The following is a 17,101-nucleotide window of genomic DNA, read 5'->3' as shown; positions in this document are numbered from 1 at the left end:
TAAAATGTGAATAATTAACCTTCCAGGAAAAAAAAAGCAGAATTTTAAGAGCAGTTCAGTCCAATAAATGTCCAGTTTAGAAATAGATCAGTCCTGCTGGTACAGACTGTTACCCCTGATTTATTGCAGTGGCAATTCCCATGAAATCAGTCATTACTTCAGTTAAACTATTGGAGCATTAACGCCCTTAAATTCTGCTTTCAGGCACTTAAATGCTGGATAATACTGATTTTTATGGGGATTATGGCTTGTGGTAAAAGGCCTAAAATGTTCATTTTTGCTACATCAAATTTTGTTAACAAAAATGCTAAGTTCCTACAGACTTTAGATTCTAAAAATCAGTTTTTCCTGGGTAGAACTGATAATACTTAGTGATTATTTTTTAAGGTTTATATCTAGAAGTAAATATTTATTATTTCACCCAACTATATAAATGCTTTTGTTCAGCAATAGCTTTATAAGAATAAAAGTTGGTGGTCCAGAAAGTCGGGCACCTTATAGTACAGAAAGACTCATCCCTCATGAACCTCTCCAGGGGAATCTAGTTACCAAAGTGCCCCAAGAAATTTCTTCTCCAAAAATGTCACATCAGGGCTTCCCTGGTGGCGCAGTGGTTGAGAATCTGCCTGCCAATGCAGGGGACACGGGTTTGAGCCCTGGTCTGGGAAGGTCCCACATGCCGCGGAGCAACTAGGCCCGTGAGCCACAACTACTGAGCCTGCGCGTCTGGAGCTTGTGCTCCGCAACAAGAGAGGCCACGACAGTGAGAGGCCCGTGCACCGCAACGAAGAGTAGCCCTTGCTCGCCGCAACTAGAGAAAGCCCTCGCACAGAAACGAAGACCCAACACAGCCAAAAATAAATAAATAAATAAATAAATAAATAAATAAATAAATAAATAAATAAATAAATAAATAAAATTTAAAAAAAAATGTCATATCACTATAAGAAGGCTTTATGCTGGTAACTGCCCCAGTGAAAATTACCTAGTTACCCTAACTACCTTCTTTCAGAATGAAAAAAAAAAAAAAGAAAAAAGGAATAGGGAAAAGAGGAAGAAGGAGGAGAGGGAGAAGAAAGGGAAGAAGAGGAGCAAGAAATAATAAAGAAATGAGGAAAGTAATCTGGTTTCTCTGCCCCAGAAGCAATGAACATTGGAAACCCAATGGGCCAAGCTAAACATTAACCGGTACTTTTGGTTGGCCTTTGACAGCACAGGGTAGAGATATGCACCTGGCTTTCAGAAACTAGCTAGATGGGTTCAAAGCCCAACCTCACCATTTAGAAGCAATGTGACCTTGAATAAGTTAATGAGCCTTTCTGCGTCTCTGCTTTTTCATCCAGCAACACGAACGATCCCCCCCACCTCCCACAGTAGGAGGCGTCAATGAGAGAAGCATCTTGGATTCCCAGCCAGAGGCACTCTGCCTCTCCTGTGGTCTGAGGCACTGACAGCTTAATCTGGAAGGTTTGTTATTGATGTTGATACTACACCAGGAAGTCAGGACATAGCCGATTCTGTTGTATTTTTTATTAGAAAAACAAATTAAATAGTGACTGATTCTATAAAAAATTGAACTGGAGTCCATGGCTCATGGTGGGGAAGGCTCAGAAGATGGAGACAAGGATGTGGAGGCAGCAGTTTCTTTTTCTTCGTATCTGGGAGGCAATTCGGATGAGAGATAGGGAGTGTGTGAGGTCTCGGAGGATGAAGCAGTCCCAGAAATAGTATATATAGATTCACAATCTCTCTCAGAGGCTGCGCCTTGGCCCTCAGGAGTTGGGATCCTATGAAGAAGGAGAGAACATGAAAGGGAGCAGAGGCACTGAGTCACATGCCTTAACTACCAGGTTCTTTTCACATGTTTAATTAGATGCATTTGGAAACATTTGCAAGGGTCTCCAGAGTAATTTCTTCCATATTCTATTCTGCAGAGATACGTTTTGATTTCTTACCCCTTCCTGTCCTTAGAGCTCATGGTTACTTTAAGACTGTCTCACTCCTGTTGTCATTTCCCTTGTCACTGAAAAGACGTAGAGTACAAACACACAGATGCCTTCCGAAAAGAACATGCACACACACAGTTACTCTTCTCTGCTATTTCATCTTCTGAGACAGCTAATGGAAGGTAGACAGACTTATGCAAAGAGAAAATTAAATCATTAAGCCAAAAACTTGAAGGAAGGCAGGAAGATGTACTGGTTAATGGAGTGGGGTCTAGCAAAGGGCAGACCTGCATCTGAATTTCCACTCTGCTGCTTTCTAGCTGTCTGATCTCAGGCAAGTTACTTAACCTCTCTAAGCCTCAGTTTCCTCATCTGTAAAATGGGGATGATGACAGTGCCTACCTTCTAAGTAACTATGAGAATGACCTGAGGTAATGTAAGAAAAGGCAGACTCTGGCATAGCAACAGCAGTAGGAGTAGTTTTTAGCAGCAGTAGAAATAGACATTTATTTTAGGGCTCTGGGAAGTTCATCATTGGAGAAAAGAATACAAAAATTCACTAAGAGAATTCTACAAATGTCCAGAACCTAACCTCCCTTTCACCCACACAGGGGAACTCCTGCATTCATCCCTGGTCAGATCTCCAGCTCATCACCCGGTTTGAAGTACAAGAACATGTGCCGTGAAACACGAATGACCAGGTATGGCAGCCCCTGTCCCTAGCACACTCATGACATCTCTCAGGTCCTGCTTCTCACTGCTTTCAAAAATGCACGTGTCTCAAAAGTCACTTTTCACTGAGTCCTGCTTTGCCCTGTGAGATTTTCCAGTGATCCTGCCTTCACTTCCTACGCCCTGGTTTCCCATTTGGGAAGGTACGGAGCCTTTTCCAGCCCTGCTGGTCCCTGACGCTTCCCAGAACTCCTTCCTTTCACGCTTTCCCCGCCTGTGCATTCTCCACAGGTCTCTGAGGCCTTGCCCTCTTGGTTTCAGCAACCTCTTTGCCATTTCATCTCCAGTACCCCATCTCTCTCCCAAGACCTGGCCCATCCGGTCTACCTCAAAGGCCCACACCTCGCTCTCCCTCTACTGCAAGCCAGCTCACCATCTTCTCCCACTTACACAGGCCCCGTCTGTCTTCCTCAGTCAGGGACATTCCCTGTCCCTGTCACTCACCCTTGACATCATGATCTCTGCTCTTCGTCCCTGCCGTCCTCCACAGCAGACAGCCTCACACACTCCTCCCTTTCTGACCACCCCAGTCCCAGGCTCCTGTCACCTTCAGCCTGTCCATGAGAGTAGGCTTCCCACTGGTCTGGTCACCCCCAGCGTTTCCCCATCACGAGCTGTGCTAACCACTGCTCGGACCCTGTTGCCGTGACTCCACAGCCTTCAATGGCATCCCTCTGCCTCAAGGAAAAACACTTATATTTACACTGTTTAATCTGACCCCAGGTACGCCTCCAAATTTGTGGCATGTGGAAAGCATGGGGGCTGGGGATGGGAGTCTCATATTTCTCGTCGGTCAATCTGAGAAGGCTCTGAGGCCCAGGGAACAACTTAACATTGAGGGGAGAAGCCTGGCGTGGTCAAGTCAGGGTGCAGGTTGATTTTAGCCGGCCACTCAAGTACCTCCATTAGACACTGGAATGCTCTGTACCTGCTGGAGGTCCCCTGGGACCCTCACCCCTCCCACAATCTAAAGCAGCAAAGCCTAACTTAGCAGGGGCCTCCTGGGTTCTGCTCCAGCGCTCGGGACGGCTGATGGGTTTGTGCAGCATTCTGAGGATAAGCCCTGCTAGGACCACATAAAGACTCCTGGAGAAGGCTGCATATTAACCCGGCATAACCACTTCTATAATTTTTAACTTATGTGCTGCCCAAAGTTTCCTGAAAAGTCCTAGGAATATTAAGGCAATGATTCTGGCATAATGTCAGCCAAAAAGATACCCATACTTGGACGGCTACCCCTCTACCATAGCCTTAAAGCTGATTTGGCCTGAACGGAGACATAGGCCTGAAAAGCTTAAACTTTCCCACTCTTGACGTTCAAACGGAAAGTCTTACCTATAGTTAAAAAGACTGTAATATGAAGGTGGATTTTCATCTGGGAGCAAACTGTCAGCCCCAGGACTCCGAGTAGCCGCAGAAACTGAAGACTCAGGAAAGTAAGGTGGTGGAGGGGGTGGAAATATGATCACGGCATCACCTAAGGAAACACAACATTTCATTGACGATAGGTGAGTAATAAATGCAAGCAAATGAGCAAGAGCCAAAGAAATTAATTATGTATTTGGCCCATCTATAGAAAAGGTCAAAACACCAGAATTTAAAAGTGAGCCTATCCAATTTACAGAGACGGAGAGCAGAGGTTGCCAGGGGCTGGAGGCTAGGGCGACTGGACTTAGTGTCTAACGCAGGCAGGGTTTCTGTTCAGGATAATGAAAAACTTCCGGGAATTGATCACGGTGGTGGCTGTAAAACATGGTGAATGTACTCAATACCACTCCACACTTTAAAATGATTCAACTGGTAAATTGTATGTCTATTTTGCCACATTAAAAAAAAATAGTGGGCCTATATTTCATAGCAAGTCTGAGCTAAAGCATTTCTGTGAAGCATTTGCTAACAGTGTTCCTTACCTCCCCTGGGATGTCTGCTGCTACAAAGCTTTTCTCGTTTTCTACTTACAATTTTAATTCTTCAAAAGTTAGCTGTTGGATAAAGTGCCTCCGTTCCTCAAATGCAGTTTCAACCTCTGAACAAATGACAGTACAGCCACAATACAGCCCATCATCCCTATTTCCATACTTGTGGTTTATGCACTTGAAGAGTTTTTTTATCTACCAACGTTTCTTCCAAGCTTTACAAAAGAAAGTCAAACTCAAAGAAAAGCTAGGGTTTTTTTGTTTGTTTGTTTTGTTTTTTTGCATATCTGTTGGTACTGTTCACTCCAGAAGACATCCCTGTGTTTGGGCAAGGAGAACTGCGGACCAGATGCAAGCTCTAACTTGATTCCAACACAAAATGTACCAGATGAGTTGCCCAGAACCTCCTAGACATGTGGGCACCACTACAAAGAGGTCTGAGGGCAGCCTGTGATAAGCTGGCAGCACCAAATGACAGCTCAGGAAGAATGAAGGAGGAAAGAGGACTTTACTTCCCTGCAGGGAGGAGATGCTTTGTACTGGTGGCAGAGCTGATGCTCACCTAGGTAGCTGCAGGTTTCTCTAAAGCTCCTGGGGTTCCACTTGCCAGTTCCCACCAAGCGTGGCCCTGAACAAGTGATGTGCCCTCTCTAGGCCTCCCTCAGCCACCACATCTGTAAACTGCAGGCTGTAACTGTACCTGCCTCAGAGAACAGGTAGGAGGACTGGATTTGCGCGCGGGGTTAAAATGGTGCTGAGCACGGAGCAAGCTCTCTCAACTGTAACACATCCTCAAAGGGACTTTCTTCACAACCACCAGCAAGTGGCACCTATTTGCATGTCTGAAGAAACATTCCCAACTGGCAGTCTGGCCAGTGGTTCCACTCTCCACCTTGATGCCTCAGTCGCCTCCCCAGAGGTAACTTAGCCCTGCAGAAAATGCATTAACTCCATCTCTCCTTCTGCAAGGAGATGGCAGTTCAAGCTTTTAATATACGTCGCTAACCGAAGCTGGAAAAAGCATAGTGGTTGTCTTGGGATTCTCATTTAATCTTTTCAGAAGGTCTTGGTAGGTCAGAGGAAGGTAGGTTGAATGTTCACTTTAATTACACATTGTAGGACAAAGGATCTGGAAACAAGCCTCTAAAGCAGGCTGATCACCTATCAAACACAGACGAGGAAGTACTCAGAGTCTCCAGTTATCTCTGAGGCTTATCGATCCCTCTGCCAGGTCAGCTCCCAGCCCTCTTGCTCTCCCCGGAAAGTCCCATGCCCCTGGGGTTTCCCTTCCACTATGTCCTGAAAGACTTGATGTCCTCTGTGAGTTGACCATACACCTGCTTGTGCATCCAGGGTCCAGCACTAGGTGTGCCCACAATGCAGATATCATGCATCTTGGTTTATCTCTTCTGTCTTCCATTCTGGGAAGAGCTGCATTCTGGCACTTAGCCAAGAACTGCCTCTTAGCACCCCAATTTCCCTCATAAGGCAGAACTGACCATTGACAGACAATGCCTGGAGTCTTAACAATTGTACTAAAAGGCATGATTTCTAAAAACGTAAACCCTATTCCACAATACCAAAGAAGAGAAAGACAATGTGCTAGATTTTCACAGGTTTGATAGGACTTAAACAGTTATGTGGAAAAGATTTTAAACTATGCAGTGCCAACATTAGGACAGAACCGCCCAGGAGTCACTCCAGCACAAGCCCTGCTCCCTGCCGCCCCCCCATTCCAACCACCAGGAAGAAGGCTGGGCCCCAAAACTCCCTGATAGTAAACCCAAAGGACACACCTTGAAATGTTCCCAACTAAGTGGAAGACCATGAGCGTCTCATGAGTGTATTTACTTGGACCCCACTGTGTTCCCCTAAAGAACTAAGAACATCTATAATATTGGGTGACCCCTTTCGTCATGTAACGACAACCCAGGACACCTGGTGAAGGATGAAGCCTGCAGAAACAGAATTACGCAAGTGCCTGGGGAGGGCGCTATGCAAGGGCCATAGCATACGCATGCCCACGGCCTCGGTTAGGATCCTGGCTCTGCCACTTGCTAGTTTGTGACCTTGGGCAAATTACTTGGGATCCCTGACCCTTGGTTTCTTTATCTTTAACATGGAGACACTAAGAGCATCTGCCTCAGTGGATTATTGTAGGTGTGAATGAATTTCACACGACAGGCCCTTGACAAGTACACGCTAAAACACCTAGATGGGTATCTGGCCCAAGAATAAGCCCTATATATTTGTTAGCTATTATTAACATATAACTAATATTGATGTTGTCACCATAATTATATAAAAGCACAAATAAGTAAGCTGGGAGCTTCAACCCTGGCTGAACACAAGGATCGCCTGTAAATCCATCTGCCCTTCCTTTCTGAGGCCAATACCACGCCAGGCCCACAGCCCAGGGAATCCCCACAGTGAGTACCGCCAGCTCGACAGACAGCCCCACCCACGAGAAACATCTCACTCGCCACCTTCCTTCCCTGTTCCTTCCACGCTTTCTGCTCTGTAATCCTCTTTGCCCACCCAGCCTTTTAAGCCTGTTAAGGCTGTGGCTTCAGAGTGGGAGACTGAAATAAAACAGTGATTTGCAAAAATGTGCAGCGATGGGGTGTTTTCTTTGTCTGTGTGAACATGAGGCCAAAGCTACTGATATGGTTCTGTGGGGACCTGACTCTGGCAAATGGTGATCCAGCTCTTCTGCAGATCCCTGGGGACCCAAAGGGACTCTCTAGGCACTCCATGGAGGAAAGAAGCGACAGGTGCTGTCACATTTCATCTTCGTCTATGCCACTGCTTCCAAACCTTGCTCCGACCCTGAAGCCAAGGATGAAATTACAGAAAATGAGGAACGATGCGGAAAACAGACAGAAGACTCCCTCAAAACACGGAAGACCAATGGACTTGTGACAGATTCAGAATCCTAGATATTAGTGCTGACAGGAATCTTAGAAATGCAGTGCTCATTTTATAAATACATAAAGTAAGGCCAGGAGAGGTTAAGGACTTCCAAAGACAGCCAGTCAGGGATGACCAGGGATGAGAACCCACGTTTCCAACAACCAGAAGTGCCATAAGTGTTTGGTGTGAGAATAACAGGGGAAACAGGGTCACTTGGCAGGTACCTTAGGTTTTAGAAGGCTCCCAGGCTATCCTCAAGGAGCCTCTCACTTTCCTCTTTATTTGCTCTGTGACCTTAGTGAAGGTCACAAGTTAATGTCCCAATGCTTTTGCTAGATCATAAGGAATTGCTGGGAGGAAATGATGTGCTCAAGGATTCTTATGGGGATAACTACAGCAGCAGAACTGTGTCTGCGTGCATCTGCGTGCGTGTATGTGTGTGTGTTTGTGTGAGAGAGAGAGAGAGAGAGAGACACAGGGACAAAGAGAGAGAAGGAGAAAGAGAATCTAGGCCAGACCCGGGAGCAGCTCAGTGAAGCCTTGATGCTACAGCCATGGTGATATGAACAAGAACAGGAAGGACAGCCACCCACCTACAGTGACCTGGACGGGCTCCATGTTCTGGGTCTGTCTCTCTTCACTTTCAGAAGCATCCTGGCCCACATTCAAGTTGTTTCTCTTCTTAACATGGGCAACCACGAAGAAACACAATCCCACAAGTACAATCAAGGGTCCCAAGATCTGCAGGGACAGGAATCCACAGATCTGGGGCTCTGAGTCAGCAGCGTCTGTCTCATTCAGCGGTTCCTGCGCCCAGTCTGAGCCGCACCCGGGGACCCAAATGCCCAGTACACTGATGAGCATACCGCTCGTCAGGAACAGAAACCCAAAGATGAGACACTGGACAAACTGGCGGCTCTCCCCGCAGAGGAAGGCTCGGTCGGAGGCCCCCTGGTTGCCTCGCAGGCGCTCCTCACTTCTCTGAAGTCGTGCCCGGGAGCGGGCCAGGACCACAGCCCCCAGCCCAATCACGGCACACGCGGGCCCGGCGATCTTCAGCACCATGCTGCAGTCTGGGAGGGTTTCGTATTGGCATGCCTGGAACCCAAAGATGGACAGCAGGACTCCCACACACAGCAGGATGGCACCGATGACAAAAAGGAAGAAAATGAGCTTGGTGACACGCCTGTCTCCCTGGACCCCATCTGGCTCGGCAGCAGCTGCGGGAGACATGGCCAGAAGAGGCCACTTCCCCGAGGTGGGTGGGATGTGTTCCTTCCCTTCAATGGTTTCAACAACTCTGCAGACATAACCAAACACCAGATTAAAGTAGGCGCAGGTATTCCTGACCCGCCCTGTTCTTTTTCCCAGATCACACTAGGATGAAATCATAGGGAACAGAACTTTGTGCAACTGATACACTATAGCACAATGAGCTGGTTCATGAGTCAGAGGAACTGGCATTCAGAAACTCCTGAATATGTAATTTTATAAAGATATGCAAGAAGGGCAAATGCAATTACCATGCACCTAAGAGTATCTTGAAAAATCAAAACCCATGCAACAAAAGTAACTGGGTGTGGCTCTTCCTGTTATGAGTCTTAACAGACTCACTTCCCCAGGCCAAAAAAAAACAAAAACAAAAACATAAAAACAATGGTGAGTGAAGGAAGAACCACAGGGATTGTTTCTGATTTACAAACATCCCACATTTCATCACAGCTGCTATGAGTATTTCCAAGTCGGTAAATTTTCGTTCAGTAACTAACTTTCCATTTCCTATTTTAGACTGCAGCAACTTTCCATTCCATGCTTTATCCTAAGGCTACACCTACGGGAGACCCAAGTTTCAACTGAATGGGAAGGCGGTTCAGGAACACAGTGAGTTTGGTGGATTTTAAGTTAATTCTGTCAAAATGTGACTCTTGAGCTCTCAAACAGGCACACATTGGGGCTGCCCTGAAATCTGGTGGCCTGGCTGCTTGGTTCTGGGATAACCCACGGGGGTCTGGTAGCACCTTGTCCCCCAGGTGGGCAGGTGGCCTCTTGCTCACCCTCTTCCATGGTGCCACCCACTTCCACAAAAAGGTTTAGACCCAGTTAAAAATAAGCAGCCGATAAAATCACCAGTTACAAAACACTAAACAGCAACAGAACGTGACTTTGAAAGAAGAGTATACATGAAATCAAGTGGGAAAGCACCTTCCATAAGACCACCCAAGCCCGGTACTTCAAGGGTCTCATATATTAAAGGTATCCCGAGCAGTGGGTAAAGAATTGTCTACCTTACACACCCTGACTTTATTATCCAGTTATCTTGTCTTACTCTAATGAATGGAATATTTTTCCAGGACCCTTCAAGTTGGGGCACTCAAAAAGACAACCCAAGTGTAAAGAACATTTTCACTTGCTCAAGCAAAGAAAACTTTAAAAATATTTTGTGCTACTTGCATCCATGGTCACATGAAGGAGCTCAAGATTGAGTCGCTAAAGCCAAGGCCATCTTGACAAACCCAAATCGTGTCCAAGTAGGGTCAGGTTAGGTAAAGAAAGGAAACAACCGGTCTTATGCTAGGAAGTGCTTTTCCAGGAAAAAGTAAGATACAATCAGAAGGAAGTTGGAGAAAGAAGGAAATAGAGGTGGGAAACAAGCTTCCGCGTTAAACTTGGACAAACTATATTTATGAAGATGTAATTAAGCTGAAACAAACATTTAAAGTATTGCACAAATTAAAAAAAAATTCTGAGTCCTGAAATATCTTTTGCTGGTCTGAAGATATGAATGAGGGGTGACTCTCTGCCACAAAGTCCTATCAATTCATTGTACCTTGGGTTGATACCTTGACTTTGTCGTGAGTCACAAGGCTTCAACTGCCTTAAGGCAAATTCCCCAATACTAGTAAAGCCTAAAACTGGATCTGTAGCTTCCTTTCCATGGACTCGTGGACTAAGCACCTGGCATAGGTGTTAATCCCCCACCCAAAATAATACGTGGGTAGTTCGTTCTCTCTCCCCTCCCCCCCTCCCACAGATGCGCTCACAAACTGACTCAGAGACATCTTTTCCAAATACCAACCTACATTTCATTTCCCCAAAGCCAAATTCGCCTCCCCAACGCTGTTTCCCAAAGGACATTTCCAAATCAGCAGCGTGTCACCACGTCCAAAGCTCTCTGTGTTTGGGTACTGACGCAAAGAGAGGCAAAGTCCTTTACGGGAAAGAGCCTGGTGGGTTTAGGGAGCCGGAGCGCAACACCAGCCCGGAGAGCTCGGCGCGCGGCTCCCGCGGGTGCAGGTGCAGTGCGGCTCCTCCGCGCTGCGCCGCTCCTCGCTCCCAGCCTGGACCCCAAAGCTCAGCGCCCGCCCCGCGGCCACAGAGCGCGGGCTCCCGGGCTGCAGAGGAGCGCGGGGCCGGGAGCGCTTACCTGAGGCTCCGTCCTGCGAGGGCGCTGCCTGCGCCGGCAGTCGGCGGGCAGCCCGGCGCCCGCCTGCACCCGCAGCCTCCCGGGCGGCGGCCCGCACCGCACACTCCCACCAGCGTGTCCCGGCGCAGAGGGCGGGCCGCGCGGTGTTTACGGAGGAGGCGGTGCCGGCGCGGGCAGGGCAGGGCGGACTGGCGGGAGCTGGCCGCCGCCGGGTGCTGCCCTTCGGGGGCCAGAGGCGCGCCCGGCTCCGGGGTGGAGAGCGAGGGGCGGCGGACCGGGCGGCTTCCGCGTCCGTGACCGTGCGCGCGAGGAATCCGGGAAAATGCCCCCCTTCCTCCGCCTCCTCCTCCTCCTCGGCCCGTGGCCCTGCGGGCACGGGGCGGCAAGTTGGGGTTCTCCTGGCTGTCCCAACTCGCGAGGCGACGGTCGAGGTCCGGGCGGCGTGAAGGGAGCCGGTTCCCTTACGGGCCGAGAGCCCAGAATTTGGGCCGGGGGTGGGGAAGAAAGGGCAGCGCCTGCCCCCCTCTTTGGTGAGGCCGCCGCCCAGGCAGGGGTCCCCGAGTTCCCGCCGCCGCGCCCTCTGGGACGGGTGCACCCGGAGGCCTGTGGCCCTCCTGCCGCTCCGGAGACCTTGGCTGGGGTCACTGGGGCTAGCCCCTCGCCGCGAGCTCCCCGACGAAGAGGTTAGAGAGACACCAGGTCACAGAAACGTGCCCTCCATTAGCGTCTGAGACAAGGGTCCTCCATGCCCGAAGCGTACAGGCATTCGGTCCTAGCTCCGAGACTCACACGTATGGTCGTCATGGTCGTCGCAGTCCCGGTTTGCCATCGAACCCCCTTCCCGGTTCTCAGTCGCTAATGATTTGCCGGACTTAAACTGCTCCCTTTCTCTGCCCTTGAACCGGGCGTTTTGGGATGGGTTTGCTAATCCCCGTGTGACTTGTAACCTGCCCCGTGACACGTGACATGGAATCAACTGTGCCAGTTTCCACATCAGAGGTCAGGGCGCTGTGAAAGGTGAGTCAAGAGCTCAGCCCAAAGAGGGGAGTGCCATGCGCCCTGCGGCCTTTCCCATCCCTGGCACTTCTCCCTGGAGTCCTATCCACTTTGCCTGAAATCAGCCCAGTCATGAGTTAACGCCAACTGCCTTAACTTTTTGGAAGTGCGAACACCTTGCATACCTGATACAGCAAGTTGTTCCCAGTCGTTTTTCACTGCAGTAAAGAATGAGTTGGCTTAGCTGATTACAGAAGGGAGAAGGAGACTCAAAGAAGGGCTCAGAGGGAGGCAAACAGGGAATGGTGGCCACCTGGGTTCTGCAGGTTGGCAGGCTGGGTGGGTAAGACAGGGCTTCATAAGGGACGCAGACTGGGCAGGGTCTAGCGGGAGGGATTTGCTGGGCCACTTGACCCAGTGGCCAAAGATTATTACTATCTTGAATATCAACACCCCTTGCTCTGGGCCAGGTTCTGTGTTGCCTGCTTTACCTACATACAGCCTGTGGTTCTTTGCTGTGTGTCTCCAGCAACTCAGAGAAGGTTGCAGGCAGAAGGCAATAGGGGAGCTAAAAAGGTCATTTTTCAGCTGAGGAAACCACAGCCCAAAGATGTAAAGTGACCTCCACAGATGGTTAATGTGGAGCAAGGGCCTGAACCAGGCTGACTGTCCCTCCTGGGTACGTCTGTCACCCAAAGGACACACAATGCCACAAACTCAGAAAATGTCTTTTTATCCTGTGGCATTTTTATCCCTACAACAGAACAGACGCTATCCCAAGGACATTGTGGCAATCTGTGTCCGGGTGGAGCTATCCTGGTCAAAGTGTCAGGTTATACCACCTGCTGGAAGGGCCTCAGAGCACGCCCAGCTAACGAGCAAATAACCAGCAGTGGCGATCACACAACAGCAGCGGGCACGCAGCTTTCTAAGAACGCAGCCCTGACTATAGGATTTGCCTCCCTACACAGGTCTGCTAGCAATTCCTTTCTGTACAAGGGGGTTTCCTTTTCCTTTCCCTAATCATTCTTTCCTTCTCCCCTATTTGAAACTCAGTCTCTGGCCACGTCGTGTGTGGACCTGCAAGGGCCCTGTTGATACAGCTGCCCCTCTGGTGCCACATGACTGCAGGCTGGCCACACATGACAGATTTGAATGTACTGGCACCAAGGACAATCAGATTAGCCTCCACTTGGGATGTCTGCCACTTGGACTGTTTGTGTCTTTTGGAGCCTGTTTGACTAAATTAAACTCCTTGGAAACCAATCATCGGTCATGTATGAAAGACATACCCACCAGCATTCAAGGTGCTTGTCTTTGTAACCTGTTCTTAAGAAAGAGACTGAATGACCTTGTCACTATCTAAAACCTGGGGGCCTTTTCCAGCCCAGGTGATAGTGAAAAAAGATCAGCCCAGGCCGAGTCCTTAGAAAAATAGCATCAGAACAAGCTTAAAAAATGGATGAATCTTGAATTCAGGAAGTGAATAGGGAGGGTAAAGCTGAGGAATGCAGCAAAAGCTTGAGAGGAATGAGAAAGCAAGCATATTGACTATCTATCATTGCATAAGAAATTATCCCAAAATGTAGAGCTTTTTTTAAAATTTATTTATTTTATTTATTTATTTTTGGCTGCATTGGGTCTTCGTTGCTGTGCGTGGGCTTTCTCTAGTGGCGGCGAGTGGGGGCTACTCTTCGTTGCGGTGCGCTGGCTTCTCACTGTGGTGGCTTCTCTTGTTGTGGAGCATGGGCTCTAGGCGCGTGGGCTTCAGTAGTTGTGGCATGCAGGCTCAGTAGTTGTGGCTCGCGGGCTCTAGAGCACAGGCTTGGTAGTTGTGGCTCACGGGCTTAGTTGCTCCGCAGCATGTGGGATCTTCCCGGACCAGGGTTTCAACCTATGTCCCCTGCATTGACAGGCAGATTCTTAACCACTGCGCCACCAGGGAAGCCGCCAAAATGTAGAGCTTTAAACAACAAAGATTTATTCTCTCACAGTTTCTGAGGGTCAGGAGTCTGGAACAACTTAGCGGGGTGGTTCTGGCTTGGGATCTCTCATGAGGCTGCATCAAGCAGTTTGCTGGGGCTGCATCGTCTGAAGGCCTGACTGGGGCTGAAGGACCTGTTTCCAAGGTGGCTCTCTCCCATGGCTGTTGGCAGGAGGCCTCAGTTTTTCACTATGTGAACCTCTCCACAGAGCCGCTTGAGTGTTCTCATGACATGGCAGCTGGCTTCCTCTAGGGTGAGTAATCCAAGAGAGAGCAAATGAGGAGGAAGCTGTAGTGCTTTTTATGACAGTCTCTGAAGTCCCACACCATTGCTTCTGCTTTATTCTAGTCCTTAGAATTGAGTCACTAAGTCAGGGAGAGAGGGATTAGGCTCCACCTCTTCAAGGGGAGAGTATCAAAGAATTTGTGAACATATTTTAGAACTGTCACAGAGAACTGTGGTGATATTTGGGGGAAGAAGGGAAGAGCACTTCAGGCAGAGAAAACAGCAAGTGCAAAGGCCCTGAGACAGGAGCAGGCATAGCATATTCAAGGAAGAACAAGAAGCCAGGGTTGCTGGAGTAGGTAAGCAAGGGAGAGTGGAATAGGAGGAGGTCAGTAGGGCTTGGTGGGCTACTGTGAGTCCTTTTTTTTTTTTTTTCTGGCTGTGCTGTGCCACTTACAGGATCTTAGTTCCCCGACCAGGGATTGAACCTGGGCCCTCAGCAGTGAAAGTGCAGAGTCCTAACCACTGGACTGCCAGGGAGTTCCCTGTTGTAAGTACTTTGAGTAAGATGAGAAGCCTTTGGAGGGTTTTTTAGCTGAATGTGATGTGATCTGACTTAATTTAAAAAAGAAAACAGAGGCTTCTGGGTGAGCATAGCCAGAGGAGGAGGAAGTAGAGATGAAGAGACCATTTAGGAGGCTATTATAAATAACCTGGGAGAGAGATGACCGTGGCTTGTGTTTGGAGGTGATAAACACAATTGGATTCTGTATATATCTCATATAATACATCTCGAAGATAGAGTCAACGGGGTTTTCCATGGACTGAATGTGGGTTTTGACTCCAAGGTTTTTGACCTGAAGAACTGGAAACATGGTTCTGGCATTGACCGAGACTAAAGGCAGGACAAGTTTGAGGGGGAAGCTTCACAGTTCAGTTTGGGACATGTTAACTTTGAGATGTCCATTAGACACCTGAGTGGAGAAGTTGAGTAGGCAATGGAATATATAGGCCTGGAGTTCAGGAATTCTGGAAGGAACAATTTCCTGTGGTCTGCCAGTGATGTTTATTACAAAATCAAGATGGCTGGGCCCATCCTCTGGAAGAGTTTACACATGCATATGTGGCTACTGAGGGCTCCAAGCAGGCATAAAGCAAGGGGCAGACTGATGCCTGACAGTCCCCAGGGCACTGCCAACCTGGAGAAGCAGCTCAGGACAAGTGATTGGCTCAGGGTTCTAGAATTCAGTATGGCCATTTTTCAGGATTCACAAGATTGCAGAAAGACAATTCATCAGATGAGTCTGCCAGCTTCTGGTTTCTCATTTCTCTTTTGGTTGTTCTCTGGTTCTGCCCCCAATTAACCTTGGCACCCAGAGGCATGCATTCCTCTCTTCCAATTCGTGACATTTCTTGAGCCTCCCCTGGGGCTGGTGTACAGGAACTTGCTCTCGAGTGCTTGGTCTTGGATCCATGTTTCAGCTAATGTTCCCAGGACTCCCAGTGACGCCTTTGAACCGAGCTGGGACCCCTCCAGCTGCCTAACCCTGCAGAGAGTGCTGCAGTCAGGCGAGGCCGAGGTTCTTGGGGCATTTTCTTCTGCCCCACCCTGATGTTAGATGTAGACCTGGGGCCTGAGAGCTATGTCTGGGGTGGGATTGACTGATTTAGCAAGCTTGAGTTGAGAGTTTCAATTTGGCCCCTTAGCTGACCTCAAGTGCAAAGATGAATTTTTTGCAGTCATTTTATTGCCTGGATTGGTGCTATTGATTTTGTGTGGCTGATAACAGCTCAGCTTGAGTGTGGCTAGTCAGAGCCAAGGGTGTGGAGCACAGGGAGTTGTCTGAGACAGAATGAAAGTGAGGATTTGCCACTTGGTCTTATCAGCAGAGGCCTGCACACTGTTGAGGGAGGGAGACCCCTTCAACAGAGGTGGCAGCATCTGGGCGGCAGACTAGAGGAGACCAGTGTGTTGACAGTAAGAAGTCTGTGGAAATGTAGTGGTCTCCTGTCTCCTGGCATCTACTGTTGGCTCCATCAAACACCTGCAGTTCACCGGGTCCCAAATAATGAGTCATTCCTCCCGGCATTTATAACAAGGGGATGAGTCGGACCTCAGTTTAGATCTTGGCTTTGCCATTTACTAGCTATGTGACCTCAGGCAAGTAAACAACTTTTCTGTGCCTCAGTGTCCTCATCTGTAATAAGGAAATAAACCGACCTACCTCAAAGGATGCCTGGAGGAGTAAGTTTCTGGCACGTGGAGGGCCATCAGTGGACGTATTCCGGCTAGTCACCTCGTCTCCCATCTGCGGCTCCTCCCCCATAACCTTCAGGAAGGTTGATCTGATGATGAATCCACAGAGAAGGTATAGAGATAGAAGAGGAGGGAGGTCAGCATGCCCAGTGAGAGCAAAATGAGTTGTGTTGACTTCGAATGCTCAGTTTGCAATGGTTTGAGTCACTGCCAGCTCAGCTCACTTCTTCCTGAAGCACGTCTCCTAGTTATTTCTCAGCATCTCGCCAGTGTGTGTCACGTGATCTCAAAAACTAGCCGTCCAGGTGGTCACCCTGTGTTATCTGCCCTGTCGTTCTGCCTCTGCTCCATGACTGTCTGCAGCCACCCAAGCTTCTGGAAGGCGTCTTTGCTGCTGGTGTCCCTGGAGGGGTATGGGGACCCTGCCAGGTGCTCCCCCAGCCAGCCAGTGGCCGGAGTTTGGGGTTCTAACTGCCTAACCTCTCCCAGGTCCATCTGCGTGTCTCAGCCCCATCACTGCGCCCTTGGTTCTGCCCTCCACTTCCTGGCTGCCACTTATGATTCCAAAAAGGATTCAAATCAGTTTACAGTGTTTCGAAAATATAGCCAGATGGAATAAATATGAAAATAAATGAGAAAAAGAAGAGTGAAAGAAAAGGTTAAGTGTATTTCCTGCCTCGTTCAAACAGCTCGTTGCTAATGTGCAG

At 48.8% G+C, this 17,101-nt stretch overlaps 1 protein-coding gene across 3 annotated transcripts; it reads right to left on the bottom strand.

Moving 5' to 3' along the window:
• Positions 1-1,500: 1,500 nt before the first annotated feature.
• Positions 1,501-11,854, bottom strand: TMEM171 (transmembrane protein 171). 3 transcript variants are annotated; one of them, XM_036847473.1, is made up of 4 exons: positions 10,932-11,852; positions 8,101-8,807; positions 4,014-4,155; positions 1,501-1,787 (listed from the first exon to the last, which is right to left on the bottom strand). In XM_036847473.1, the coding sequence occupies exons 2-4, from the start codon at positions 8,738-8,740 to the stop codon at positions 1,592-1,594; spliced, it is 978 nt and encodes a 325-aa protein (XP_036703368.1). In that variant the 5' UTR covers positions 8,741-8,807; positions 10,932-11,852; the 3' UTR covers positions 1,501-1,591. The 3 variants fall into 3 exon arrangements, with proteins under 3 accessions (XP_036703368.1, XP_036703370.1, XP_036703369.1); XM_036847475.1 differs by lacking the exon at positions 10,932-11,852 and adding an exon at positions 10,588-10,907; XM_036847474.1 differs by having other exon boundaries at positions 1,514-1,787; positions 11,721-11,854.
• Positions 11,855-17,101: the final 5,247 nt, after the last annotated feature.

This window comes from Balaenoptera musculus, chromosome 3 (genome assembly GCF_009873245.2).
Source record: "Balaenoptera musculus isolate JJ_BM4_2016_0621 chromosome 3, mBalMus1.pri.v3, whole genome shotgun sequence".
Taxonomy (NCBI): domain Eukaryota; kingdom Metazoa; phylum Chordata; class Mammalia; order Artiodactyla; family Balaenopteridae; genus Balaenoptera; species Balaenoptera musculus.
This window is presented reverse-complemented; position numbering and strand designations above follow the sequence as displayed.

What these genes read in the sequence shown, in the direction of transcription:
- TMEM171 (XM_036847474.1), bottom strand. Translation starts at nt 8,740, where the DNA reads ATGTCTCCCGCAGCTGCTGCCGAGCCAGATGGGGTCCAGGGAGACAGG. An exon ending in GCCCGTCCAGGTCACTGTAG is followed by an intron (nt 4,156 to 8,100) that starts GTGGGTGGCTGT and finishes GTGTTTCCTTAG; the next exon opens with GTGATGCCGTGATCATATTT. An exon ending in TACAGTCTTTTTAACTATAG is followed by an intron (nt 1,788 to 4,013) that starts GTAAGACTTTCC and finishes CCTTCTTCATAG; the next exon opens with GATCCCAACTCCTGAGGGCC.